Source organism: Bubalus bubalis, chromosome 3, assembly GCF_019923935.1.
Source record: "Bubalus bubalis isolate 160015118507 breed Murrah chromosome 3, NDDB_SH_1, whole genome shotgun sequence".
Taxonomy (NCBI): Eukaryota; Metazoa; Chordata; class Mammalia; order Artiodactyla; family Bovidae; genus Bubalus; species Bubalus bubalis.
Window position 1 is genome coordinate 20,767,349 of NC_059159.1, and position 24,281 is coordinate 20,791,629.

Sequence of the window (24,281 nt, forward strand, 5' to 3'; positions counted from 1 at the left end):
CATGGGTTCAATCCCTAGTGCAGGAAGATTTCACATGAAGCAGAGCAACTAACCCCATGAACCACAACTACTGAGCCTGCAAGTTGCAGCTACTGAAACCCACATGCCTAGAGCCAATGCTCTGCAACAAGAGAAGTCACCAAAATGAGAAGCCCAAGCACTGCAACAGAGAGACAAAGAGTAGTCCACCGCCCAGCACCCACCTATAGAAAGCCCGTGCGCAGCAATGAAGACCCAGTGCAGCCTATGCGTGCTTACTTAGTCAGTCGTGTCTGACTCTTTGCAACCCCACGAACTGTAGTCCGCCAGGCTCCTCTGGCCATGGAATTTTCCAGGCAAGAATACTGGAGTGGGTTGTTGCCACTTCCTACTCCTGGGTTGGGGGGATGTTCCCGACCCAGGGATCCAACCCATGTCTCCTGCATTGGCAGGCAGATTCTTTGCCACAGTGCCACCTGGGAAGCCCCAGTGCAGCCAATAAATTAATAATAATAATAAATTATGTTTTTTTTTTAAAAGAAAACCAGGCAATGTCCTATGCACTCTGTCGCTCCAGCGCCCAGAGCGGAGCCTGGCACGGAACCGGTGCTCAGTAGACAGTGCCCTAGATAAGAGAAACTCCAGCCTAGAGATGGCACGTGTCCTTCTCCCCATGGTGGCTCTCCTCCTGCCAATGGTGGGATGGGACTCAATCCATCCCGTTGAGGCAGCCCAACCAGGTAGAAAGCTGGGGAGATGGAAGGATAACATCAGTTTTGGCTGGTGTCCTCCCACTGCCCAGGAGTGGCTTTTCAAGGTTCTCCATCTTGGAGGTTGGTGGAAGGGGCAGAAGGAAGAAGAGCCAGAGGGGAGGGAAAGTCAGCTAAAACACCTTTTCCACAGAGGAAGAAGGCCCTGAAGCATAAAGGCCCCAGGGGTACAGACAGGAGCAGGGGAGAGAGGCTGTTGCCTGGCTGCCCTCCCCCAGACACACATATCCTATGGAGGGTGGGTCTCACGACTGCTTCCTTTCCTGCCCTTAATTAGCAGCTCCCCCTATGCACTGTCCCACGCCAGCCCCCAGGCAAGACCTCTTTTGTGCTCCCAGATTCCTAGGAGCAAGGTGGCCTCATTAGTGCCTGGAGACCGCCCCATCTCCAGGGAGCAGGCAGACAGACAAGGTGGGGGACCAGAGGCACAGAGATCCAACTCAAGACTCTGATCGCCTTGGCGGTCATTCCTGGGGCCCAGCCTGGAGACCGCACTCCTGCGGGAGGCTAATCTTAGACTTGCCTTTGTCTGTTCCCGGAGTAGATGCAAGCACCCATCTCTCCCCCTTCCCCGTCTACCACCTCTGAGCACTATAAACCCCAGGCTCCTGCTAGTGAGTTGCAGTTGACAGCCTCAAAGTTCCTGGCTATTCGGACCACTGCAGATGACACCTTTCCCGGCTACCCAACTCTGAGCTCCAGACACCATGAATCCTTCCTCTACAAAGGTAAAGACCCAGGGATGGAGGGGTGACTTAGGGGCAATGAGACAGGGGACAGTGAGAATGCTTGCTCGGGGAGCTAGAAGGAAGGTTGAAAGTGTCTTTAAACTATATGGGTTCTGAAGCAGGATGCAGGGTGGACCCTTGACAGAGAATCTGCCTTAGCTAACACTGGACTATGCCCTGTTCTCCTAAGAGTTCATGTTTATCGAGCTTTTACTATGTATCAGGTGCAATTTGCACCTGTCATCTTATCTCATCCTCCCAGCAACCCTGCACAGTAGGAATTACTTAATACCCAGTTTACAAGTGAGGACGTTGTGCCCCATGAAAGGATAGGAAACGGGTCCAAACCCACAGAATCGTTTCCCCTACAAGGGAGCAGGCAGTCAAAACAACGATCTGGATCCTGCCAGTCCTTGATTTTCCAGTGTTTGCCCTCTATGGGGAGGAGGAGCGGATAAATGGGGCTTCTGTTTCCCTGAGCAAAGTCTCCATAAACTTCTGGGGCAGATTCAGACATGCCTGTTTCAAATGGAATGGTCAGCGCTCTAATGAGGCTAACAAGGGACTAACGGCACCCAGAGGAGAGAGAGATTCATTCTGCCCAGGGGGGTTTCAAAGAGGTTACTGGAGGAGATGCTCTGCTGGATCTTAAGGTCAGTCAGTCAGTTCAGTCGCTCAGTCGTCTCAGACAGCCCTTCAGACAGCTTTGAACCGAGGCAGGAAAGCCAGGCGACAGCGAGTGAGAAGCGCCGGCCACGAGGGGGCGCGGAGCCAGCTGGGCAGGACCCGGACGTAGGGGCTGGCATGCGGGCGACCCTCAGCGCCCGGTCTCCGCTTTCCTTAGGTCTCCTGGGCCACCGTGACGCTGCTGCTCCTGCTACTGTTGCTGCCCCCCGCGCTGCTGTCACCTGGGGCGGCCGCGCAGCCCCTGCCCGACTGCTGCCGTCAGAAGACGTGCTCCTGCCGCCTCTACGAGCTGCTGCACGGCGCGGGCAATCACGCGGCCGGCATCCTCACACTGGGCAAGCGGCGGCCAGGGCCCCCGGGTCTCCAGGGCCGGCTGCAGCGCCTCCTGCAGGCCAGCGGCAACCACGCGGCAGGCATCCTGACCATGGGCCGCCGCGCAGGCGCAGAGCCAGCGCTGCGCCCCTGCTCCGGCCGCCGGTGTCCCTCTGACGCCGCCTCGTCCGTGGCTCCTGGGGGACGGTCCGGGGTGTGAGCTCTCGCTCGGATCCAGTCCTGGCCCTACCCTGGCCCCTCCCTCACCCCCGCAGGGGTAAAAAAAAAAAAGTGTTAGCTCGCAGGAAAAAGGGGAATAAAGTCTCCCTCTCTTAGTGTGGCTGCTCTCTGTCCCTGTGCGGTCGCGTCCCGCCCTCCAGGGGGCGTGAGAGTCTTTCGAACCGTAAAGAGCCGGAAAACCTGGAGTTCGGTTTGGGAGTCTTTGAACCACTCTCGGGTGGGCGCTCTTAGGGCAAGAAACTATGCAAGGCCCTGGAGAGCGGTGAGAACCGCATATGTGAGTGATAGGAGGGGAGAATGGGGGCAGACACGGTCCTCGGTGCTCCACCAGTCATTCTGAATCGCCAGGCCTTTCCTGAGAAACGCGGAGGAAAATGCAAGCAGAGGAGCGAGATGCGGCTGGGAAGCAGGGAGCCGCGCCCGCCGAAAAGGCAGGGAATATAAGATAGGTTCAACAGGAATCTTCCAGAGGGCTACAGTGTGGGATAGGGCGTTTGGGGGAGCGGTGAGGCACTGAAGGGGAGGCATTTAGGCTTGTGCAGCCCAGATTGTGAAAGCCCTCACAGATCATCAGGCTTTGCACTTTATTCTGTAGGTAGCTGAGAGTCAGAAGTTCTTAAGCAGGGATGAGGCAAGATTTTTCCAGCAATTTCAACGGAACACACCTGTGACAAGTTGAATTGTGCAACCCCTCCCCCTTCCTCATTTACATTTGAAGTCCTAACCCCCAGCACTTCAGAACATGACCTTATTTGGAAATAGTCTTTGTGGATGAAATTAGTTAAAATTCAGTCATACTGAAAAAAAAAAAAATCTATCATACTGGAGTAGGGTGAGCTTCTAATCCAATATGACGTGTCCTTATAAAAAGGGGGGATTTGGACACAAATGCACACGAGGAGAATCCATGTGAACATGAAGGCAGAGATGGGTGATGGATCTACAAGCCAAAAAGTGCCAATAAGCCACCAGAAGCTAGAAAATAGGCATGCAACAAATATTCATCCAAAGCCTTCAAAAGGAGCCAACCCTGCAGTCATTTTGGTCTTGGACTTTCAGCCTCCAGAACGGAAACAACAGATTTCTATTGTTTAAGTCACCCAGCTTGTGGTACTTTGTTACAGCAGCGCTAGGAAACTAAAACCCAAAAGTAGAGGTGCAGAAAGATGTGGCACTTTTTAGCATACAACGTCCCAGATAACGCCCAGCTCAGACTTGGGGTGAGGGTGAGGAGCCCTGGCCTGCCCTCTCCCCAGCCCATCTTCCCTTTGTCATTGGCTTTAGCTGTTTTTTTTCCCAGGAAGCAGCCACCCTAAGCCACCACACTCAGCTGCCACAGTAATTTTCTGCTTCCATAGTGAAAAGTCCCGTGTCTGGTCTCACCTGGGTCCTTCTTGCTGCACTGGTTTCGTTTTGGGGAAGATGAAGAACAAAGTCCACCGGTGCACTTTGGGGATTTATAAACTGACTGCTCACCTTGAAACCATCTTTCTCAGCCCCAGATTTACCTCCAACCTCTCTTCCACTTGAATGATTGCAGAGAGAAGGAGGATTAAATCAGAATGATAGGAAGAGGAGGCGAATAAGGAGGCAATTGCTCTCCAACACATTGTGTGCCAACGATATGCATTATGCTATTAAATTCACACAACTATACGAGGTAAAAATTATTAGCTCCATTTGACAGGTAAAGACAGTGATGCTGCTGGAGGCTGAGTCACACAATTAGAAAGCAGCAGAGCTGGGATTTCTACCCAGTGGACTCCAGAGCTCTTTTCATCCATCCTGTTGAGGTTAGAGGCAGAGTTAGCCAGGGTACCCTATGCAAACTAAGGCACAAGTGACGGTTAAGTATTCTAGCATTTGAGTTTCCTGCCCTCTCATCGATCCTGCACCGACAAAACTAACCTCTTTAACTCTTTGCTGTCTCATACTGGAGCGCAGGAAGCTGAGGTTGCTGCGAGATATCCCAACTCCAGCAGGCGGCGCTGTGAACCAGACACGAGTCCCAGCGTGGGCGGCTAGAGGGGGAACCCGAGGGGAGGAGACACAAGGAGCCGCCAGGGAAACACGCGTGGGGGCGTGGCCACCCTGGAAGGTGGGCGTGTCTGTCATTCAAGCCCCGCCCCATCCCTTGGCGCTTCGGCCTCGGGTGGGCGTGTCCCAAATTCTCTGCGGGAGAGACACGCGTGGGCCGCTCCCCAGCCAGAGGAGGGCAGCGGAGGGGAGAGAGGGTGTCGCTGGCGGCCCCTCCCCGTGCGGGGCCACGTGGCGGGCTCCGGGCGAGCCCTAGGGAAAGAACCTGGCCCGTGGGGAGGTGGGGGGACCGAGGCGGCGCCGAGACAAGCGGAAAGCTACTGGGTTTGGAACAGAGAGGCGGCGGCGGCGGCGCCTAGAGGGAGGGGAAGAGGCAGGCGGGCGCATGGGGCGCCCCGGCCCCGCCGGCAGCGCGCCCCCTCCGGCCCGGCCGCGCTGAACGCCCCCAGCGCTGCGCCTGGAATCTGCGCCCCGAGGCCATGCCGGTCATGAAGGGGTTGCTGGCCCCGCAGAACACCTTCCTGGACACCATCGCCACCCGCTTCGACGGCACGCGTGAGTTGGGTGGAGGCTGGAGCTGAGGGTTCGAGCTAGAGGTCAAGTCTCCTTTGGCGCTCGCGTGGGTCTCCTGAATATGATGAGAGAGACCCAAGGCGAGGAGAATGGGCTAGGAGGGTCTAAGAACTCCCAGAGCCCCAGTAAAGGAGCAGGACTGGCAGCGCCCTGGGAGGGGAGACGTGGAGAGGACCAAGAGTGCGGGCAGCCAAGGTTGGGGGTGTGTGACAGGAGGCAGGAAAGGTTCTTTGTGCGGAAAAGCGGAGGAGTCCTTGAGAGCCGCCCACTCTCGGGCAGGGCTCTGCTGTGGGCGTGTACGGGAGTATCCAAGACGCGGAGGTGGGACGAAGTGGCCAGGTGCTTTGGGGTCTGCTCCCCGACGACTGCAGCATCTCCTTCCCCCAGAAAAAAATAAAAGAGAGAGACATAAAAAAGGTCAGACTTTTGCAGGACCCAGCTTGGATTAAGGTCAGGCACCCCCAAATTGTAGCGCGTCCCTGTCTGGGGGAGGTATGGCAGGAAGGCAGGGGGTGGTCTATGTAAGGGAGAGAACTGCCTGCCCTCCCAACCGAGCTTGAGTTCCAGGTTCAGCACCTTGGACAGCCACCATTCTGTTTCCCCTCCTCGTCTCCCGCCATTCCCTTTTCCTACTTTGGAACTGAACCATCTCCCCTTGCCCGATTCGGACACCCAGGCTGAGATCTGGAAGGTGGGGGGAGCGGTACCTGAGGGAGGAAACAGCCGCCGGGGCCCTACCCTCCTCCTCACCCTGCCCCCACACACACCTCCCTTGTTTCCATAGTGCCTATCACCCGGGCAACAGACCTGGGATGGAAGGAGGCTGCTTGCCCAGGGCCCAGCACCTCCCAGGCACCTTCAGTATCCCCATCAGCTGCTCCATCCCCAGACATTCACCCCTCCTAGCACCCCAGGACTGGTTTCTTCTCAGATCCCTTCCTTCAGCTGAGACGATCCCTAGATGGCCTACCGAGCCCCCCTGAGGCCTCCCACCCAGTGGAACTGGAGGGGAGCCAGCTCAGGTTCTGTTGCTGGGTTTGCTGGAGCCACAACTTCATTGCTCAAGCCTGTCAAACTTTGAGAACTGGGACAGACCCCCTGAACTTAGCTAAGGGATGCTAAAAAGAGGACTTTTCCTGGAAGTCAGGGAATGAGGATGCTATTCATCACTGTCTTCCTCCCTCCACAAAGGAGACTGGATACTAAACTCTGTGAGTTTGGATAACCTCTGCTTTTTGGTTTCCTATCAGTAAAATGGGTGTGATAATGCCAGAATCTCTACCTTATCCAGGATAGCAGCTATGGATTGTGCTTTGAAAGCTGGGCAAATGTGGGGCATCATTTCACCTTCTCAGTGTAACACTTACTATGTGCCAGGATTTGCTCTTCCCAGGTAACCCATGTAACTCACACCAAACATTTTGAGGAAGATATATAATCCCTCACTTTTCAGATAAGGAAGTTGAGGCCCAGAGGAGTTCATTAACTGGCTCCGAGTTACACAGTCAGCAAGTGGTAGGGATAGGGTGCTGGAGCCCATGCCCTTACTCACTATGCTGTGCTGCTGCTACAGTAAGAGCTGATCAGCTTCAAGGCAGAAGTCATGACCTCTTGGAGTTCCTTTTCCAACCCCCTAGACTACCCTGTCCCAGCTCCAGGCCACCCTTAAGTCCTGGTCCTCTTGCTCTAGCTCGTCTTACTCTCATTTCAGGACATCTCAAAGGGGATCCAGGAATCCCACGGAAACCTGGGAAGCTCCTGTCTCTAGGATCTCTGACCTCAGCTTGGGGGAGGTATGCCTCACCTGGAAACTGAGCTCCCCTCTTGGCCTTGGCCTGACCTTAACCCCTTCTTCCCACAGACAGCAACTTCCTGCTGGCTAACGCACAGGGCCCACGGGGCTTTCCCATTGTCTACTGTTCGGACGGCTTCTGCGAGCTCACAGGCTACGGCCGCACCGAGGTCATGCAGAAAACCTGCAGCTGCCGCTTCCTGTACGGTCCAGAGACCAGTGAGCCAGCCCTGCAGAGGCTGCACAAGGCTCTGGAGGGCCATCAGGAGCACCGCGCTGAAATCTGCTTCTACCGAAAGGATGGTGAGGGGATCCGGCCTGCCCTGCCGTCCTGCCCAGACCCCAGACCTTACCCAGAGTCCACTTAGGACAGCAGAAGCCTGGTTGCTGGTCCCCACACTGCCACAAGCTGACTGTGTGGCACTGAATGTATCCCTGACCCTCTCTGAACCATGGTTTTCCCATCAGGAAGGTGAAGGAGACGGCTGACAAAATCTCTGGGCTTTCCAGCTCTAATCCTTGGCCAAGCCCTTTGATTATGCCCAGGAACAAAGGGGGATGAGAGAGAAGGAGATGCCACGGGCTGCTCACCCTCCTCCTCTTACCTCTCCACACCTGCAGGCTCAGCATTTTGGTGCCTCCTGGACATGATGCCCATCAAGAATGAGATGGGGGAGGTTGTACTTTTCCTCTTCTCCTTCAAGGACATCACTCAGAGTGGAGGCCCAGGACTTGGCCCCCCAGGAGGCCATGGCGATAGTAATCATGGTAACCTCAAGGCTGCAACTCTGGGGAGATGGCGTGAATGGTCAGAAGCCCTTGCCCAAGGGCACCCAAGCCCTTTCCCTACTCAGCCTCATGGATGTGCCCCCACTTATTGCCAAACCCTTCTTCCCAACAGAAAACTCCCTTGGCAGGAGGGGAGCCAGCTCAAGACTTCGATCTGCCAGGAGGCAGAGCCGTACTGTCCTACACCGACTGACCGGCCACTTTGGCCGCCGGGGCCAGGGAGGCATGAAAACCAATGTGAGTCCAGTCTCCACCCCAACATCTCCCAGACATGTTTCTGAGGCGCCCTTGCTACTATGTCCCTGTTTCCTTGTCTGTCCAATCTCCCTCCAGTGGCTTGTTCCTTTGTCTGCCGTTCCTCATGTATGGCTGTCTGCTCTATCCCATGTTCCCCCACACCTCCTTTCATCCCCCTCTTCCCTGCTTCCTTGTGATTGACATTACCCTGCTCTGATGATGCCACAAAGGTGGGGCTGTAGCAGCAATTACATCACCCACCTTTGGGTCTTAGGGTTACGTCGTGGGGGGTATGAAACCACGTTAGTGGTCTCAGGGAGAAAGCCCCCATTGGGGTCTGGCATCTGACCCTGTGTACCACTCCTAGGACCCTGATGAATCCATGGGTCTCCAACCTTCTGAGCAGACTGTTATGGCAACAGGGAATGGGATATGCCATGCCAGCCTCCCCTTGCCCCTGGGATATACTTATCCTCCACTGCATCCCTAGAACCCAAGAGGATCTTGAGGGAGAAGCTAGTGACCCCTCAAGCTAGGGCATTGTCTGACTGGTCATAATCACCTTCTCAAGAAGGGTAAAGGTCCAACCTTAGAAACCTTTCACGCGCACACTCACACACACACAAAATGTGAGTGATTCCAAAGAGCAGTAAGTTGGCAGAGGAAGGAAGTGTCAGGTGGCCGCTGCCAACCCCCACCTCCTGCACGTTCTACATCCTCTCGTGGTTGTGCTTGCAGTGCCCACTCCACCCCTTTCCCCATTCCTTACCTGTCCCTCCCCCAGCTTTGGCTCCTCTTTCCCCCAAGTGTCCCCAACCACCACCCCTCTCCCCTTAGAACGTGTTTGAGCCAAAGCCATCAGTGCCCGAATACAAGGTGGCCTCCGTGGGGGGGTCCCGCTGCCTCCTCCTCCACTACAGCGTCCCCAAAGCCGTCTGGGATGGCCTCATCCTCCTTGCCACCTTCTACGTTGCGGTCACTGTTCCCTACAACGTCTGCTTCTCGGGTGATGACGACACCCCCATCACGTCCCGACACACCCTTGTCAGCGACATCGCCGTGGAGATGCTCTTCATCCTGGGTTAGACCCTTTGCCCCATGTACCCTGGCGGGTGGGCTGGAGGGACCCACTCACCCAAGCCTTGTTTCATCCTGGGCTTGCCAGACCCAGATATTTAAAGCCCACCCATTTCTGTGTCTTTATGTCCTCATGGTCCATGAACCCTACCCCTGATTCTTGGAGCCTTCAGCCTTTAGACCTCTCCTCTTTTAAGAACCAGTGTGAAGCCCACTCCATCATCCCCACCCCTGCCTCCAACACTATTCTGAGTCTTACCCAAGGTACCTTGGCCAAGGACCCTTAGTAACAGCTTCTTGCATCCCCAGATATCATCCTGAACTTCCGCACCACCTATGTGTCCCAGTCTGGCCAGGTGGTCTCTGCTCCTCGTTCCATTGGCCTCCACTATCTGGCCACCTGGTTCTTTATTGACCTTATTGCTGCTCTACCTTTTGACCTTCTTTACGTCTTCAACATCACCGTGGTGAGTGATCCCTGTCCTGCCTTGCAGCCTAGCCTGGCAACTTCAACACAGCATCTCCCACTAAGGGACCCACATCAGTCCCAGACTCAGTCATCAGTGAATATTTGCCAGGCATCTGTGATGGGCAGAGCCCAGCACTAGAAACCAAGAAGGATCCAAGAGCGTCTGCCTTCTTGGGGAGTTCAGCTCACAGTCTCTGAGGGAAGCTGAGACAAATGAAAATCTAACTAGGGCTACCAAGGCGGCATTGGTCTGCAGCCAAATGAGTGGCACTTTTCACATTTTTATTTAACAAACAACGGATGAGCATTTAGCTGTCTGCAAAGCACTGTGTAAGGCATGGTCACTGTGGAGGAGAGGGATAAGGATTCAGCCACTCGGCAGCTAAGCTGGTGGAGACAGCAGCAGCAGAAGAGGTGAATGGACTGCAAGACAGGGCCCAGGTAGTGCTGCGCAGGGGCTGGACGCAGAACTAACCAACCTTGGGATTCCAGGCTGGAACACAGGCTCCCGCAAAACTGATCTGAAATCTGGCTGTTGCGAGGAAGCCAAAGCACGGCAGTTGGGCAGAGGCTGGCGTGGTCTAGGAAGGGTTCCCAAGGGAGGAGGTAAGAGCTGAGCTAGACCCTAGACAGAATAGGCCCCAGCTGGCAGGAGACAGGAGAGGGAACATTTAGGGGGAACGTAGCAAGCCAAGATGAGGAGGTAGAGGCTGCGGGGCGGACTTGGAGGCAGAGAGTCCCAGAACTGCCTGGAGGCGCCCTCAGTGGTCAGCTCTGCACCCAGCTGGCAGATACTAGGTCTTCTATGGCCCAGGAAGAGGGAGTCCCACCCTGTGTCCCCAGACCCCCTTGAGTGGGGAGGTGGAGAGCAGTCTCCCCGTGTGCTCCTCTGCCTGCCACACTCAGCTATAGCGGGAAACCACCTACACGCAGCCGGATTTAACTAGCCGCCAACGGGCTGTGGGCCTCTTCTCCTGGCTGTGTACACGTGTGTGCATGCTCCCACACACGTGCATGTGGGTGTGTCTGCCCTGAGGCTCTGGCCCTTCCAAGTGGAGCTCCCTACTTGTCCCCTGGGTGCATCCCCACCTGGTTTGTGCCCACCAGGCAGTCCCCCCTTCTCTGGTAGCGTCAGGAGCACTTTACAGTTTTCTAAGTTCTTTCACACATCATCACGTAGGAACCTCACAGTAACCTTTCAGGGCAGATTCTCATATCTCTCTTTCTCAGAGGTAGATGCAGAGGCTCAGAGAGGTTGAGTGGCTTGTTGAAAGTCACACAGCTAGCAATGGCAGACGAGAGACTAGAACCAGGTCCCTAGACTCCTGGTCTAGAATTCTTTCCAGCATGCCACCCTGCTTCCCAGGAAACCAGTGTACCTGAGTGGATGGTCTGGCACGAGGAGAGAGGAGGAGCCATGCTGGGGCTAGAGGGAAGCAGAGCAAAGATGGAGGCTAAGTAGGCACTGGCAGAGCCATGGACTTGAAGGAACCAGGCCTGAGACATCCTGGTCCAATGAGGAAAGGAGGGCCCCAAGGGAATAGGACCCAGGGGTAGGTGACAAGGGGAAGCCTTGAAGAACTCAAGGTTGGAGTCAGGAGCTCTGAGAGCTAGGGGCAGGCATTAAACCCTGAAGTGCGTGTTCAGTAGCTAAGTTGTGTCTGCCTCTTTGAGACCCCATGGACTGTAGCCTGCCAGGTTCCTATGTCCATGGAATTCTCCAGGCAAGAATACTGGAATGGTTTCCCATTTCCTTCTCCAGGGGATCTTCCTGACCTAGAGATCGAGCCTGAGTCTCTTGCATTGGTGGGCAGATACTTTACCACTGAGCTCCCTGGGAAGCTCCTAAACTCTGGAGAGGGTCCATCAGAGTCACCTCCTTTCCAACTCCTTTGTCTAAAATTAGAGAAAATGGCATGTGACTCAGGAGCTGTGTAGGGCCAGGGCTAAGGGGGGGTGCTCCTGGAAGCCCCTGAAGGGACAGTGAAGGGCCTTCATACAAAGTTCCACATGTGCTACCCCAGAGCCCCCAGCCCTAGCCTCCAGGCTACCCCACCCAGAGCAATGAGAACATAAGCTCCCACCTGCGTATCATATCCAAGACTGGAAGGGCTTATCAAAACACAACCAAAACAGTCATAGTTAATACCAGCTAACCTTTACAGGACCCTGACTAACTTCAGCAACTCCCACCAAACCCTGCAAGGGCTGGGGCCTCACAGTCTAAGTACCCTGCTCTCCTTCTCTCAGCATCCCAGCTGTAGCTGATCCATAAGGGATGAGGTCCCTATACCTTCCCCTGTCCACAGCTGATTGTACTTAAGACACTGGGGGCTTTGAGCAAGGACCAGAGATCATTATGTCTGTTGTCCTGCTGCTGCGGCTGCTGCTGCTAAGTCGCTTCAGTTGTGTCTGACTCTGTGCGACCCCAGAGATGGCAGCCTACCAGGCTCCACCGTCCCTGGGATTCTCCAGGCAAGAACACTGGAGTGGGTCGCCATTTTCTTCTCCAATACATGAAAGTGAAAAGTGAAAGTGAAGTCGCTCAGTAGTGTCCGATTCTTTGCAACCCCATGGACCGCAGCCTTCCAGGCTCCTCCGTCCCTGGGATTTTCCAGGCAAGAGTTCTGGAGTGGGGTGCCATTGCCTTCTCCACGTCCTGCCTCTGCCTTGCCCTTTTACCAGCCAAGGTGCTAAGAGGCAGTATAGCACAAAGTGGACTCTGGTGTCAACTCAGATTTGAATCCCAGCTCCATGATTTCCTTGGTCTGTGACCTTGAGCAAGTCACCAGCCTCTCTGAACCCTAGTATACTCATCTGCACACTAAGAACGGTGATGAAAATTGGACTGAAGGCGTACGTTTGTTTGTTTTTATGAGGATTACAGTTATTTAGCCCAGTACCTGACCCACATAGTACTTGCTGTTAGCCATTATTAGGGTTGTGTTGTTGTCGTATTGGTCGCCACACTGCATGGCTTGTGGAATCTTAGTTCCCTGACCAGGAATTGACCTCTCGCCCCCTGCAGTAGAAGTGCAGAGTCCTAACCACTGGGCCGCTAGGGAAGTTCCCATGATTAGTTTTAGTATCATCCTGTCCCCCTTGCATTTCCTGGTCACCTTCTCAGCACAGCAAGGATCCTTTCCCTCAGGCAGCCTCCCCTAGCTCCAGGGCACCTGGGGGAGGGGGGAACGTTGGGGGGCCTGCTGACAGCCTCCCCTGCTGCGCCCACTCCGCAGACATCGCTGGTGCACCTGCTGAAGACGGTGAGGCTGCTGCGGCTGCTGCGGTTGCTGCAGAAGCTGGAGCGGTACTCGCAGTGCAGCGCTGTGGTGCTCACGCTGCTCATGTCGGTCTTTGCGCTCCTTGCCCACTGGATGGCCTGCGTTTGGTATGTCATCGGGCGCCGGGAGATGGAGGCCAACGACCCCCTGCTCTGGGACATCGGTGAGCCACTGGCCCCCAGGCTTTCACCAACTACCCATTCTCCTGCCCTGTCCAGGCAGGCCCCCAAGCTGACACCCCCACCCCAATCAGGACCCCGCCCCCACTCCATATTCCTCCATCCCTCCAATAAACATGCAATCAAATAGGCCATCAAGTCCCAGCTCCTTGTGCACAGGAAGCACTTACAAACTCTTAGAGAATGGAAGGGGCCCCTAAACAGTCAGCAGTGTAGGGAGCTGGTAGCCTTGAATTGCAACTGTAACCACTTCAGGGCCGGGAGGCCCAGACACCAGCTGCTCCTCACATTTCCTGTGCAAACCTCCCCTCACCTCTGTAAATAGTCCCCTCACCCAGGGTCAAGTGCAGACAGCTCAGGGAAACCCCATTTTCCACTGCTTGCACAGCCGGGGCTCCTTGCATCCCTCCACCCGCTAGGCTGGTTGCACGAGCTGGGCAAGCGGCTGGAGGTGCCCTATGTCAACGGCTCAGCTGGCGGCCCGTCGCGGCGCAGCGCCTACATCGCCGCGCTCTACTTCACGCTGAGCAGCCTCACGAGCGTGGGCTTCGGCAACGTGTGCGCCAACACTGACGCCGAGAAGATCTTCTCCATCTGCACCATGCTCATAGGCGGTGAGGCGGGGCCTACCAAGCCCAGCGTGCAGATGGGGAAACTGAGACCCAGAGAAGGCAAGGTGTCCACCCATGACCAGACACTGGGAGGACATTCGTTCATAGATGTTTGCTCAGCACCTACTACATGCTGGCCTTGGGGGGAACGGCCACAAACTGGAGGGTTGCTTGCGAAAGGGATGGGAAGCCCAAGTTCATGACCTAATGGGGTTGGGCATGAGAGAAGCATCAGGTGTGACCCGTCTCAGGACCAACTGCTATTCCCTGCCCCAAACCCAGAACCTGGCATCAGGTAGGCACTCAGGGGCCCTCTGGCTCTCCTGCCCCTCCCCAGGAGCGCAGAGACTGGTCCAGGGCAGCGGGCTCGCCGTGGAGGGCGGGGGGAGGGGCGGAGGCCGGAGGGGTGGCCGCCCCTGACTGCCCGCTGCGCGCCACAGCGCTGATGCACGCCGTGGTATTCGGGAACGTGACGGCCATCATCCAGCGCATGTACTCGCGCCGCTCGCTCTACCACAGCCGCATGAAGGACCTCAAGGACTTCATCCGTGTGCACCGCCTACCGCGGCCGCTCAAGCAGCGCATGCTCGAGTACTTCCAGACCACGTGGGCGGTCAACAGCGGCATTGACGCCAACGAGGTAGTGAGTGGCTGGGGGGCGCCCTGTACCTGCAGCGCAGAGGTGCAGGAGCTGGGAATGGGGTCGAGGCCTCTCAGGGTTTGGGATGGAAGCAAATGGATTGCAGGGAAACGAAATGATGTTCACAAGGTCACACACCTACCGGAGTCCACATCCCTTTTCCTTTACACGTGGCTAATGCCATGGTCGAGCATCTGCTTGGGCCAGCCTCTGTGCTGGACACAGGAGTCCTGGATTACCCCCAGCCCTTACCCTCAGGGAGACAGCAGCCTGGTGAGGGAGACAGCCTGGTAAACAAAGAGTTACGCAGTGAATGGGACTCTACTGGAGAGAGTGGGTACAGCAGCACCATCATTGTGTCTGAAACTCGAAGTGTCAGGGGAGGTGGCACAGAAAAGTGAACATCGTGAAGGACAAGAAGGAAACTGGCCTGCCACCAGAAGGCCATTCCAGGCAGAAAGAGCAGTAGGAACACACGTCTGGTACTACTGATGCCAAAGAGCAGGACAAGTTCAGGGAACTGAAAATAGTTCATCGAGTTTTCAGGAAAGGGTGTGTGAGCACTGCAGAGGAAGGAGCGGCAGAGGGTGGAGAGAGGGGCTTGGAAGGGGGCAGGCCAAACTCAGGGATGGCCTTGGATTTAGATTTTGTCCTACCACATTTTTAGGCTCAGGAGTCACCCGCAGATCCAGAAAGTCTTTTTTTAAATTATTTATTTTGGCTGCACTGGGTCTTTGTTGTGGTCCACAGGATTCTCTACTTGAAGTGCATGGGCTCTGAAGTCGTGGTGGCATAGGAGTGCTTGTGGGCTTAGTTGTAGCATGTGGGATCTTAGTTCCCCCATCAGGGATTCAAGCCCTGGCCCCCTGCATTGAGAGTGTGGAGTCCTATCCACTGGACCACCAGGAAAGTCCCCCAGGAGGTACTTCTGAGAGCAGGAGCCTTGGGACTTGGTGATCAGCGGGTTGCAGGAAAGAAGCTCAAAGGGATTCCCGGGTTTCTGGCTTCGGCCAAAGGGTGGGATGGAAGCATTACCCAGGGAAGATTGGATTTAGGGGTGAAACTGAGAGGTTAGGGTTGGGCCATGATGAGGGTGTCATGCCTGTGGGGGATCCAGGTGGAGGCTGCCCATGGGTAGTTGAACACACAGGTCTGGACCCGGAGGTAGGACTCCAGACTCACAGGGAAGGGGGGAAAGTCATGGCGCTGGTCGCTATGATGCAGGGAGAGTGTACAAACTAAGAGGAGAGCTGAGGAAGTAGGTTGGCTGAGGAAGAGGAGCCTGAAGGAAGCGAGTGGAACAAAAGGGAGAGGTTAGCAAGCCTGAGTGGCCAAGGGGCTCCAGGAGATGAGGGTAGAACCATGAACGTTAAGTTTGGCCCCCAAGAGGTCACTACTAACATCCAAGCTCTAGTGTAACCCTGCATTTTGCAGATGGGGACACTGAGGCCTAGAGAGGGGAAAGGGTTTGTCCAGAGCCCACAGGGATTTATGCAGAGCTGACTTCTAGTCTCCTGGCTTGAAGGCTGACCCACCAGGGATGGTCCGTGCATATGCGGGGTTGAGTAACTAGGATGTGTGTGTGTGTGACCAGTGTGTGTAGCCATGGGCAGTGGACAGATAGAAGATCTAGTCTCTGCCCCATGACTTGCGTTGGGAGGTCAAACTGAGATGAGACACACAGAGGTCTCCCTGAAGGTCAGAAATGGGTAATTAGAGCTCTGTCCTTGAAGATAGCCCAACACATCTGTAGAGCTCAAGTAACTGCTGCCGGGGGAAAAAAAAATGGCCAGAATGACCTTTGCCCCTTATGCAGTTACTGCGTGACTTCCCAGACGAGCTGAGAGCTGATATTGCTATGCACCTGAATCGGGAGATCCTGCAGCTGCCGCTGTTTGGAGCAGCGAGCAGGGGCTGTCTGCGGGCCCTCTCCCTGCACATCAAGACCTCATTCTGCGCTCCTGGCGAATACCTGCTGCGCCGCGGGGACGCCCTGCAGGCGCACTACTACGTCTGCTCCGGCTCCCTGGAGGTGCTCCGCGACAACATGGTGCTGGCCATCCTGGGTGAGGATCCCACCTCCACCTTCTCCGTACCCTGGAACCTTCTCCCAAAGGCCTTGGGAGGGGCCAGGAATCTAGGGACTGGATAGCTGGTGTTCTGGCAAAGGAGTACGCTCTCTCAGTCCCAGCACCTACCACCATCCCTTTTTGACCATTCCCCTCAGAGGAATAATGAGATAAGGATCTCATCCCATTGGCCATCCCTGAACCCATCAACCCTTCCCCAGTGACTGTTCCCCCAAATCAACTTTCCCACCATACTGTCTCACAACTCCCCTGACCCTTCTCCATCAACTTTCAACTCCACTGACCCACTACCCTTTAATTGACCCCTCTGGCCATTCTGTATTGATCATCCAATTCCATGGATCATTCCTCCAGCCTTACTGACCTCCCCAACTGACTGTCTCCCAACTTCACCAGCCATTCTCCACCAACCTGCCAACTCCATTGATTATTTCCTCCAATTCCATTGACTGACCCACCTTCAACCATCCTTCAAACACACTGACCATCTCTCACATCCACTAATATCCTCTGCCCTAGCTGACTGTCCCTATCCCTCACCCACAGGAAAAGGAGACCTGATTGGGGCAGATATCCCCGAGCCTGGGTCAGGCACAGCTCCAAGCTGCGTGCTGAAGACCAGTGCTGACGTGAAGGCACTCACCTACTGTGGCCTGCAGCAGCTGAGCAGCCAAGGGCTGGCCGAGGTCCTGAGGCTCTATCCTGAGTATGGAGCTGCCTTCCGGGCTGGCCTGCCCCGGGACCTCACCTTCAACCTGCGCCACGGCTCTGAGACCAACGTATGTAGACCCCTATGGCCTCCACCTCCTCCGAGGTCACCTCCTTCAAAGTAGACCCTCCCTCAGCCCCAGAGAGAGCCTCATGAATTCCTTCCACCCTGAAAACATCATCTCTCTACGCTGGGCACCCCTTCCATTGCCCCGCCATACTTAACATCTTCAACCCACTGACCCTACGCCATGGACCATCACCCAACCCCATGGACCACCTCTCACCAACTCTACTTCCAACTCAACTGACACACCTCCTGTTGGTCCCCCTTCTGCTCAATCCAGACTCCTCAAAGGACCCCCACTTTGAAAGCAATCCCCTCCGTGTGTTCTTCCTCCATCAATTCCCTCCCCTGCTTGGACTGGTTTCCTCCCCTGGGGCTTCCTCTGCTCCACTCAGCAAATGTTTCCCGGGCCCATTTTTGGTTTAGGCTCTGGGCCAAATCTGTAGTTTATACCCTAGACCTTGGTTTTTTACTGCTTTTCAGACTTCTGTTGCCACTCAGGAGTTGTCTGAGTTGGAGTTGGGGGTATCTCTGACTCAGTTCCACAAAAAGGCCTCACATTCCCCAACCCCACTCTTCTGATGGGTGGGACTAGGAGGTGCTGCCCTGGGGGAGTGGGGAGGTGTGAGTCAGCCAGAACCCCCTTGTGTCCCCGCAGGGCCTCTGCCGCTTTTCCCGGTCCCCTCGCCTCTCCCAGGTAATGCATCCTTCCTGGGTAGGGTTGAAGTCACATGCAGAGGCGGGGGTGCGGGGGGGGTGCACCTTTCCTTGACTGCCTGGCTCCAGGGTGAAGGGAGAGGCAATGGGGGGCAGCAATGCCAGTGGAGGCTGTTGCTTACTGTAGGGGCCCATTGTCAATTGCCCTGTGACATCGGCTGCATCCTCTGCCCACAGCCCCGCTCGGATAGCCTGGGCTCCTCCTCAGACAAGACCCAGCCATCCGTCACAGAGGCCGAGGCTGGGGCCGAGCCTGGCGGTGGTCCCAGGCCCCGGCGGCCTATCCTGCTGCCCAACCTCAGTCCAGCGCGGCCCCGGGGCTCCCTGGTCAGCCTCTTGGGGGAGGAGCTGCCCCCTTTCTCAGCCCTTGTCTCCTCTCCTTCCCTGTCCCCAGCCCCTTCCCCTGCCCTGGCTGGCCGGGGCCACAGCCCCTCCCCTCATGGCCCCCCCAGGGGCTCTGCTGCCTGGAAGCCCCCCCAGCTTCTCATTCCCCCACTGGGAACATTTGGACCTCCGGACCTCAGTCCCCGGTGAGATGCCAGCCTCCTCTGCCTTCCCTATACCCCTGCTGGCTTCCAGAACCTTCTCTGGGCTCTGTCCCTAGCATTCTGACCAGTGCTCCACCCCGCCCTTCCTGATCCACCACAGCTTGCAACCCCACCCCTCTGTGACGGCTACTCCTCCCCAGCTCCCTGGTGCTGCAGCCCCTTTCACCCTCTGCCTGCTCTGCCCTGCTCTGGCCCTTACTCTCTGCCCGCGGGACTGATGACTACTGCCTCCATCCCAGGATAGTGGATGGCATTGAGGACTCTGGCAGCACAGCAGAAGCCACTACGTTCCGGTTCAGCAGGAGGCCTGAGCACCCTAGATCTCGCTCACAGGCCCTTCCTGCAGGTAAGGGCCAACAGTGGACTTCAACTCAGTCACCCATCCATCCATCCATCCATCCACCCATCCCACACATAGTAAGGGCCTACCAGCTGCCGGGTGCTCTGCTAGGAACATACAGATGAACCAGACCTGGCCCACACTTAGCAAGTGCCCAGTCTAGTGGAGGCAATACCTGTGTTCTCAGACGAATGGTTCCAGATCAGAGTGCTAAGAGCCACGACAAGAACGGGGCTCCTCGGTGGGAAAGGAGGGAGCCTCTAACTCTCCTTTTTAGAGGAGGGGACACTTGAGATGGGCCTTAAAGGGTGGGTAGGAGTTTGAGTTGCGGAACAAGGCAGTTAGTGAAAGGCACACAGGCATGATCAGAAGAGTGGTTGTGTTCAGATTCCAAGGAGAAACTCCGTGCCTAGAGCTGGAGGTGGGTGGGAGGTGGGTGGGGCGGGGGAGCTGTTGGGGAAGTGATATGGCCTCAAAACCAGCCTGAGGAGCTTGGGTTTCCCATCATCCTGACCCCAGAGCTTCTTCTACCCTTGCTCTTGGCGTGCCCAGTGACAGGAAGGGCCCAGCCCAGGCTGCAGACTAAAGCTCCCTGCACTCATCCAACATCCCTTCTCCCCACTCTGTCTTCAGGGCCCATTCCCAGCCAGGAAGCCACCCCTGAAGCTGAGGAGGTGAAGGAAAAGGTCTGCAGACTGAACCAGGAGGTTAGTTGGGGTCCGTTCCTCTCCTCCAACCTTGGGATCAGAGATGTGCCTCATAGAACAGCATTGCAAAGGGTTTGGAGCCCAAGTCCTGATTTCAGATATTCATGTTAGCTGTGTGACCTTGGGCAAGCCCCACAACCACTCTGAACTTCAATCTCCTCATCTGAAAATGGGGAGATGGTTCTTCCCATCTTGTGCATGAGATGAGGGTGCATACGTGCCCGGTTGATCCCTAGCGGGTTATAAGTACTCAGGGAGGGCTGCATCCCTGCATTCCAGCTGACTCAGGAGGTCTGTCCCGGTGGGGGGGGTGGGGGCGGGGAAGGGCCTCTCCACTGACAAGGGATTTGCTCCTGCAGGGGCATTCCCCCTACCCCCACCAAGTCACATGCTCCAGTCCTTCCCTCCCTGTCTCCTTCCCCTCCCCACCACCACCAGTCTGGGCAGAGGACTGTGGGGCATAACCTGAAGGGCCTGGACCCTCCCATCTGAATCCTTTAGGGAAAGAGCCCCAGATCCTGTTTGCTGAGACTGTGTCTCCACCTCCCCCTCAGGGATCTCAAAGCCACATCCACAGCGCAGCCAGGCCCAGCCCTCGGGAATGGGCCTTCCCTGGGTTCTGATAAACATCAGGCATCCCCAGGGGTGCACCTGGGTGGGGCGGGGCCTGGGTCAGGGGGCGGAGCCAGCCCTGGTTCTGTGGGATTCAAGGTCAGTCTTGCTTCAGCTGGCAGTTCTAGACCAGTGGTCCCCCAGCTTCAGAGACCATCATTATCCAGAGAACCTGTTAAAATGCGGATTCCTGGGCCTCATCCAATTTGGAATGTCTGGGGTGGGGCCCAGAAATCGGCATTTTGACAAGTTTTTCAGTTGATTCTGTAGTTCCCGAAATTTGAAAAATGCTGAATAGACACTTGAGCTCCTGTGATGTATCACCTGAGAGTAAGCCTGCGTCTGTCACTTCACAGCTGTGCAGCCTCTTTGAGCACATTCTTCTACATCTTATAAAAGTGTGTGCGTGGCAGGGGTGAGGGGGTGGGAATAGCAATAGCTGTCGTCCCAAATCCTTTTTTGGAAAGAGGCTGGGGTATTTACATCTAGACAAAAATAACCCCTGTCCTGTCTTCTTCTTCTTCGGAGGGTGGCCTTGAGCAGAGAGTGGATGTGAAAGCACTTTGTAAACTGGGGAGGGGAGCGCGCCTCGGAGGGGGATGACTGTTGTGGCACCTGGGAGACAATTTGATGTGTTTTCAACAGATTTCCCGTCTCAACCGAGAAGTGTCTCAGCTTAGCCAGGAACTTCGACACATGATGGGCCTGCTGCAGGCCAGACTGGGTCCCCCGGGCCATCCAACAGTTTCGGCTTGGCCCCCACACCCTCCTTGCCCACCTCAGAGGCCTCCGTGCAGTTCTCCTTATATGTCCGGACCACCACCTGGCCTCCACGATACTACTCGGGCTGAGGTCCACTGCCCGGCCAGTGTGGGGACAGCAGAGATGGGGGCTGCCCACCCCGACCTGAGACCCTCTGTACGGTCCCCCTACCTCTCCGAGCCTGACCCTCTGGGATCCTCCCCAGTGCCAGAGGCCCCGCCTTCGAACTCAAGCCTCATGAGGCACAGCTTCCGGTCCAGGTCAGACACGATCCACTGACACTGGCCACGGGCCCAGGCCTGTCTGGGGTGGGCGCTGCTGCCTGCCATCCAGGGAGGGGCCGGGCCCCTTGGCCTCCTGCCTTGGGTCAGCAGCCACCAGCGGGTCTGGTTGGCTCTGGATTCTCTGACCTTTTTTTAACCAAGTCTGGTCACTTGTGACTCTTCCCTTTTCCCAAACCTTCCTCTATTCTCCTCTGTGAGGGGAGCCACCTGAGGCCGTGGAACCCAACAGGCATGAGATGGACCGCAGTGCCCATTAAGCTGGGCAGATGAGATGTCTGGCTTTCTCCCCAGGACCTGGAGGCAGGTAGAGATGGGGGTGGGGTAGGGGAAGGGCCCCAGATCCAGCCTAGGAAATGAAGACTGAGGAAAGAGCAGGCAGGATCTTGGTGTCTACAGCAAGAGATTCCAGTGCGGCGATGGCTAGTAATACTGTGAGGTCTTTTGTCCCAGCCCCCAGGTCTCTGCTGGAGATGGGAGTCCTAACCACTGGGAAGTCCCCTGACTGGCATTTGAGTAACCCAAGACTTCTTAGGCCTCCCACCATCAGCCCAAGGTGGAGGGGCTCACTTTAGCCCACAGCCCACATAGGAAATGAACCAATGATATTCTTTGACTCGCACAGCATTTTTTTTCCCCCAAAATACGAATGAGTTGCCATATTCAAAATCAGGAAAGTTCATATAAAAATCCAGATATTCTGGGAACTTCCCTGGCAGTCCAGTGGTTAATACTCCACACTCCCAATGCAGGGGGCCCTGGTTCGTTCAATCCCTGGCCAGGGAACTGGACCCCACATGCTGCAACTAAGACCCAGCATAGCCAAAAAAAAAAAAAAAAATCCAGATATTCCAGCTTCTCTAAACAAATTACAGAGAGCTGGCAATTCTGAACCAACATTGCACCTGGCAATAATTAGTTGGTGGGGGAGGGGGAGCTGTCCTCTTTGGATGAAGCCTGCATCCTCCATGTCTTTGCAGTCCCCAGGTTCCTTGATCATTTCCTGACACCTAGCTAGCTTCCCTCCTTTGAATTCTTTATCTGATCTCTGTTGGTATTTGAGTTTGTAATCCCTGCCTTAGAGTGTGCTTCCAGGTTCCTTTGCCCCAGTGGGTGCTTTTCAGGTCAAGTAATGTCTATTTCTACCCCTGGGCCTGGGGCCTGTCCACATCTCTGTTTCTGTCTCTCTGCAGGCCAACACTGAAAGTGGTCTCTTCTGCTGCCAGCAACCTGAAACAGTCCCAGCAGCACTCCTTCCCCTCCCCTACCCCTAGACCTCAGCCATGCCTGTTTTCCCCCTTCCAACATGGTCTCACTCAGGGCCTTCTCGAATATGCACCCTGGTTTCCAGCTCTCCTTTACCACCCACCACCCTGGGCTCACTTTTGGATAGGAAATAAACTCTTTTATTTTTGTAGTTGCTGGCTCTGGCTGTTTCTTGGGGCTGGTGTGATAGCCCCAGGGCTTTGGAGGAGCCTACATGATAGTCACTCCCACACAGTACCCCAGGGCCCTGTTACTGTCTCTGGGAGGGCAAAGGTGCCAACCAATCCACTTGGCACCACATTCGCGCCACCAGGAGCCCCTGGGTGAGGCAGAAACCTTAATGAGTCACTATGGGCCCGTTATACCCACCCTCCCCCCAACCTGGTCAGAGCCACAGATTCAGACACAGTGTGTGGGAGGGACAGAGCCCTGACTCAGGTCCACCTCCAGCCCTGGAAAGGTGGCCCACGGGACTCCCCACCAATCCTTCAGTAACTGATCCTGTCCTTACAGGCAAGGTACAGCAGGGTCTGGAGGAAACACTTGTCACCAATCAAGAACCTGCTAGGAATCTCACTCTGCCCCATCCCCTCTGCTCTCCTAAGCTTGCCCCTCCTTCTGAGTTTTCATTACTTTGATGATCACTGCAGGGGTGGATGTTATGGATGCTGTTAGAAAGAGGCACCCTGGTGACCAGTTGGAACTAGATGTGGGCAGTTTTGTGGCAGGTTGTCCCAGAGAGGTTGCCAGGTCGATTCTCCAGCTCAGGCTCCAAAGTGTGATTCGTGCTGGCTGGTAGCATAGGAACGATGCCCATAGCTATCTCTGGGGTGAGCTTTGATTCCATACAGTTTCTGAGTAGTGTCCCTGGGGATGGGATGCAGAAGTAGAAGAGATCCTGGTTTGTGTTGAGGCTTCAGGGGTGAGGGGGGGAGGGCAGAAGCAGAAATGGTCCTGATTCATACTGTGGTGTTGTTCAGTCACTAAGTCGTGTCCGTGTCGGACTCTGCAACCCCACAGACTGAAGCACACCACGGGAACAGAAAAAACAGAAATAGTCCTGATCCATATGAAGGGCAAAGTGGGGCAAACAGAAGTGGTTCCAATCTGCATTTATGGAAGGATGGGGAGAGCTAAGGCAGAAGTGTATTTGGCATCAGAGAATAGAGCAGGTTCTGGTTGGGGAGGGAGAGGCAGGGCAGAGGCGGAGGTTGGGGTTGAGCCAAAGGCGAAGCGTCCTGGTTAACAGCTGGGCAATAGAGCTCTTTCCACCCAGTAGCCTCCAAAGAGCCCTTCTGATAGCGATTCCATTATCTTCCCATCTCAGAATGTTCCTAACAGCCGGGCTACCAGAACTGACTTGGCCTTAAAGCGCCGAGAGGCTTCTCTGGGCTAGCGAATGCTGAAGACTGGTCCACGCAGCCTCACGTGCATATTCACTCACACCATGTTTTTCCTTTCCCAGTTCTGCACACACAGCCTTCTGCCCTGTCGCAACGCTCTGCCACTTGACTCCCCTCGGGGCGCCAGGAACCCGCGATGACGCGGTCGGCGGGCCTGGCCTTAAAAAGTTCCCGGCCGGGCTCCGCCTAGCCGGCAGCCGGCTCCACCCTAAGCATAAGTCCCAGGCTGCCACCGACTCCTCCCAAAACTGCGAACTACAAATCCCGCCATCCTTCGCGCGCTCTCTCCCGCCTCTCCCGCACCCTGAGCCGGCGCTGCCGGTGAGGCGGCCTAGAGTACCTCCCATTGGTCTCTCTGCCCTGTCAGTCACCTGAG

The 24,281-nt window shown here is 55.8% G+C and overlaps 2 protein-coding genes and 1 long non-coding RNA gene across 3 annotated transcripts; 2 read left to right on the forward strand and 1 right to left on the reverse strand.

Moving 5' to 3' along the window:
- The first annotated feature begins 497 nt into the window (after nt 1-497).
- Nucleotides 498-2,811, forward strand: HCRT (hypocretin neuropeptide precursor). Its single transcript, XM_006055754.4, has 2 exons — nt 498-1,477; nt 2,322-2,811. Exons 1-2 carry the CDS (start codon nt 1,457-1,459, stop codon nt 2,694-2,696), a joined length of 396 nt encoding a protein of 131 aa, XP_006055816.1. The 5' UTR covers nt 498-1,456; the 3' UTR covers nt 2,697-2,811.
- A 2,288-nt stretch (nt 2,812-5,099) lies between these two features.
- On the reverse strand, nt 5,100-7,854 carry LOC112583670. The gene is made up of 2 exons (XR_003107785.3): nt 7,724-7,854; nt 5,100-5,703 (listed from the first exon to the last, which is right to left on the reverse strand). It is a non-coding gene; the product is annotated as an uncharacterized LOC112583670 (long non-coding RNA).
- KCNH4 (potassium voltage-gated channel subfamily H member 4) lies at nt 5,190-21,234 on the forward strand. The gene is made up of 16 exons (XM_006055755.3): nt 5,190-5,308; nt 7,188-7,421; nt 7,740-7,886; nt 8,020-8,144; nt 8,982-9,225; nt 9,531-9,688; nt 12,930-13,137; nt 13,573-13,767; nt 14,205-14,404; nt 16,221-16,470; nt 17,041-17,273; nt 17,928-17,966; nt 18,164-18,516; nt 18,774-18,880; nt 19,508-19,581; nt 20,839-21,234. The coding sequence occupies exons 1-16, from the start codon at nt 5,233-5,235 to the stop codon at nt 21,232-21,234; spliced, it is 3,039 nt and encodes a 1,012-aa protein (XP_006055817.1). The 5' UTR covers nt 5,190-5,232.
- Nucleotides 21,235-24,281: the final 3,047 nt, after the last annotated feature.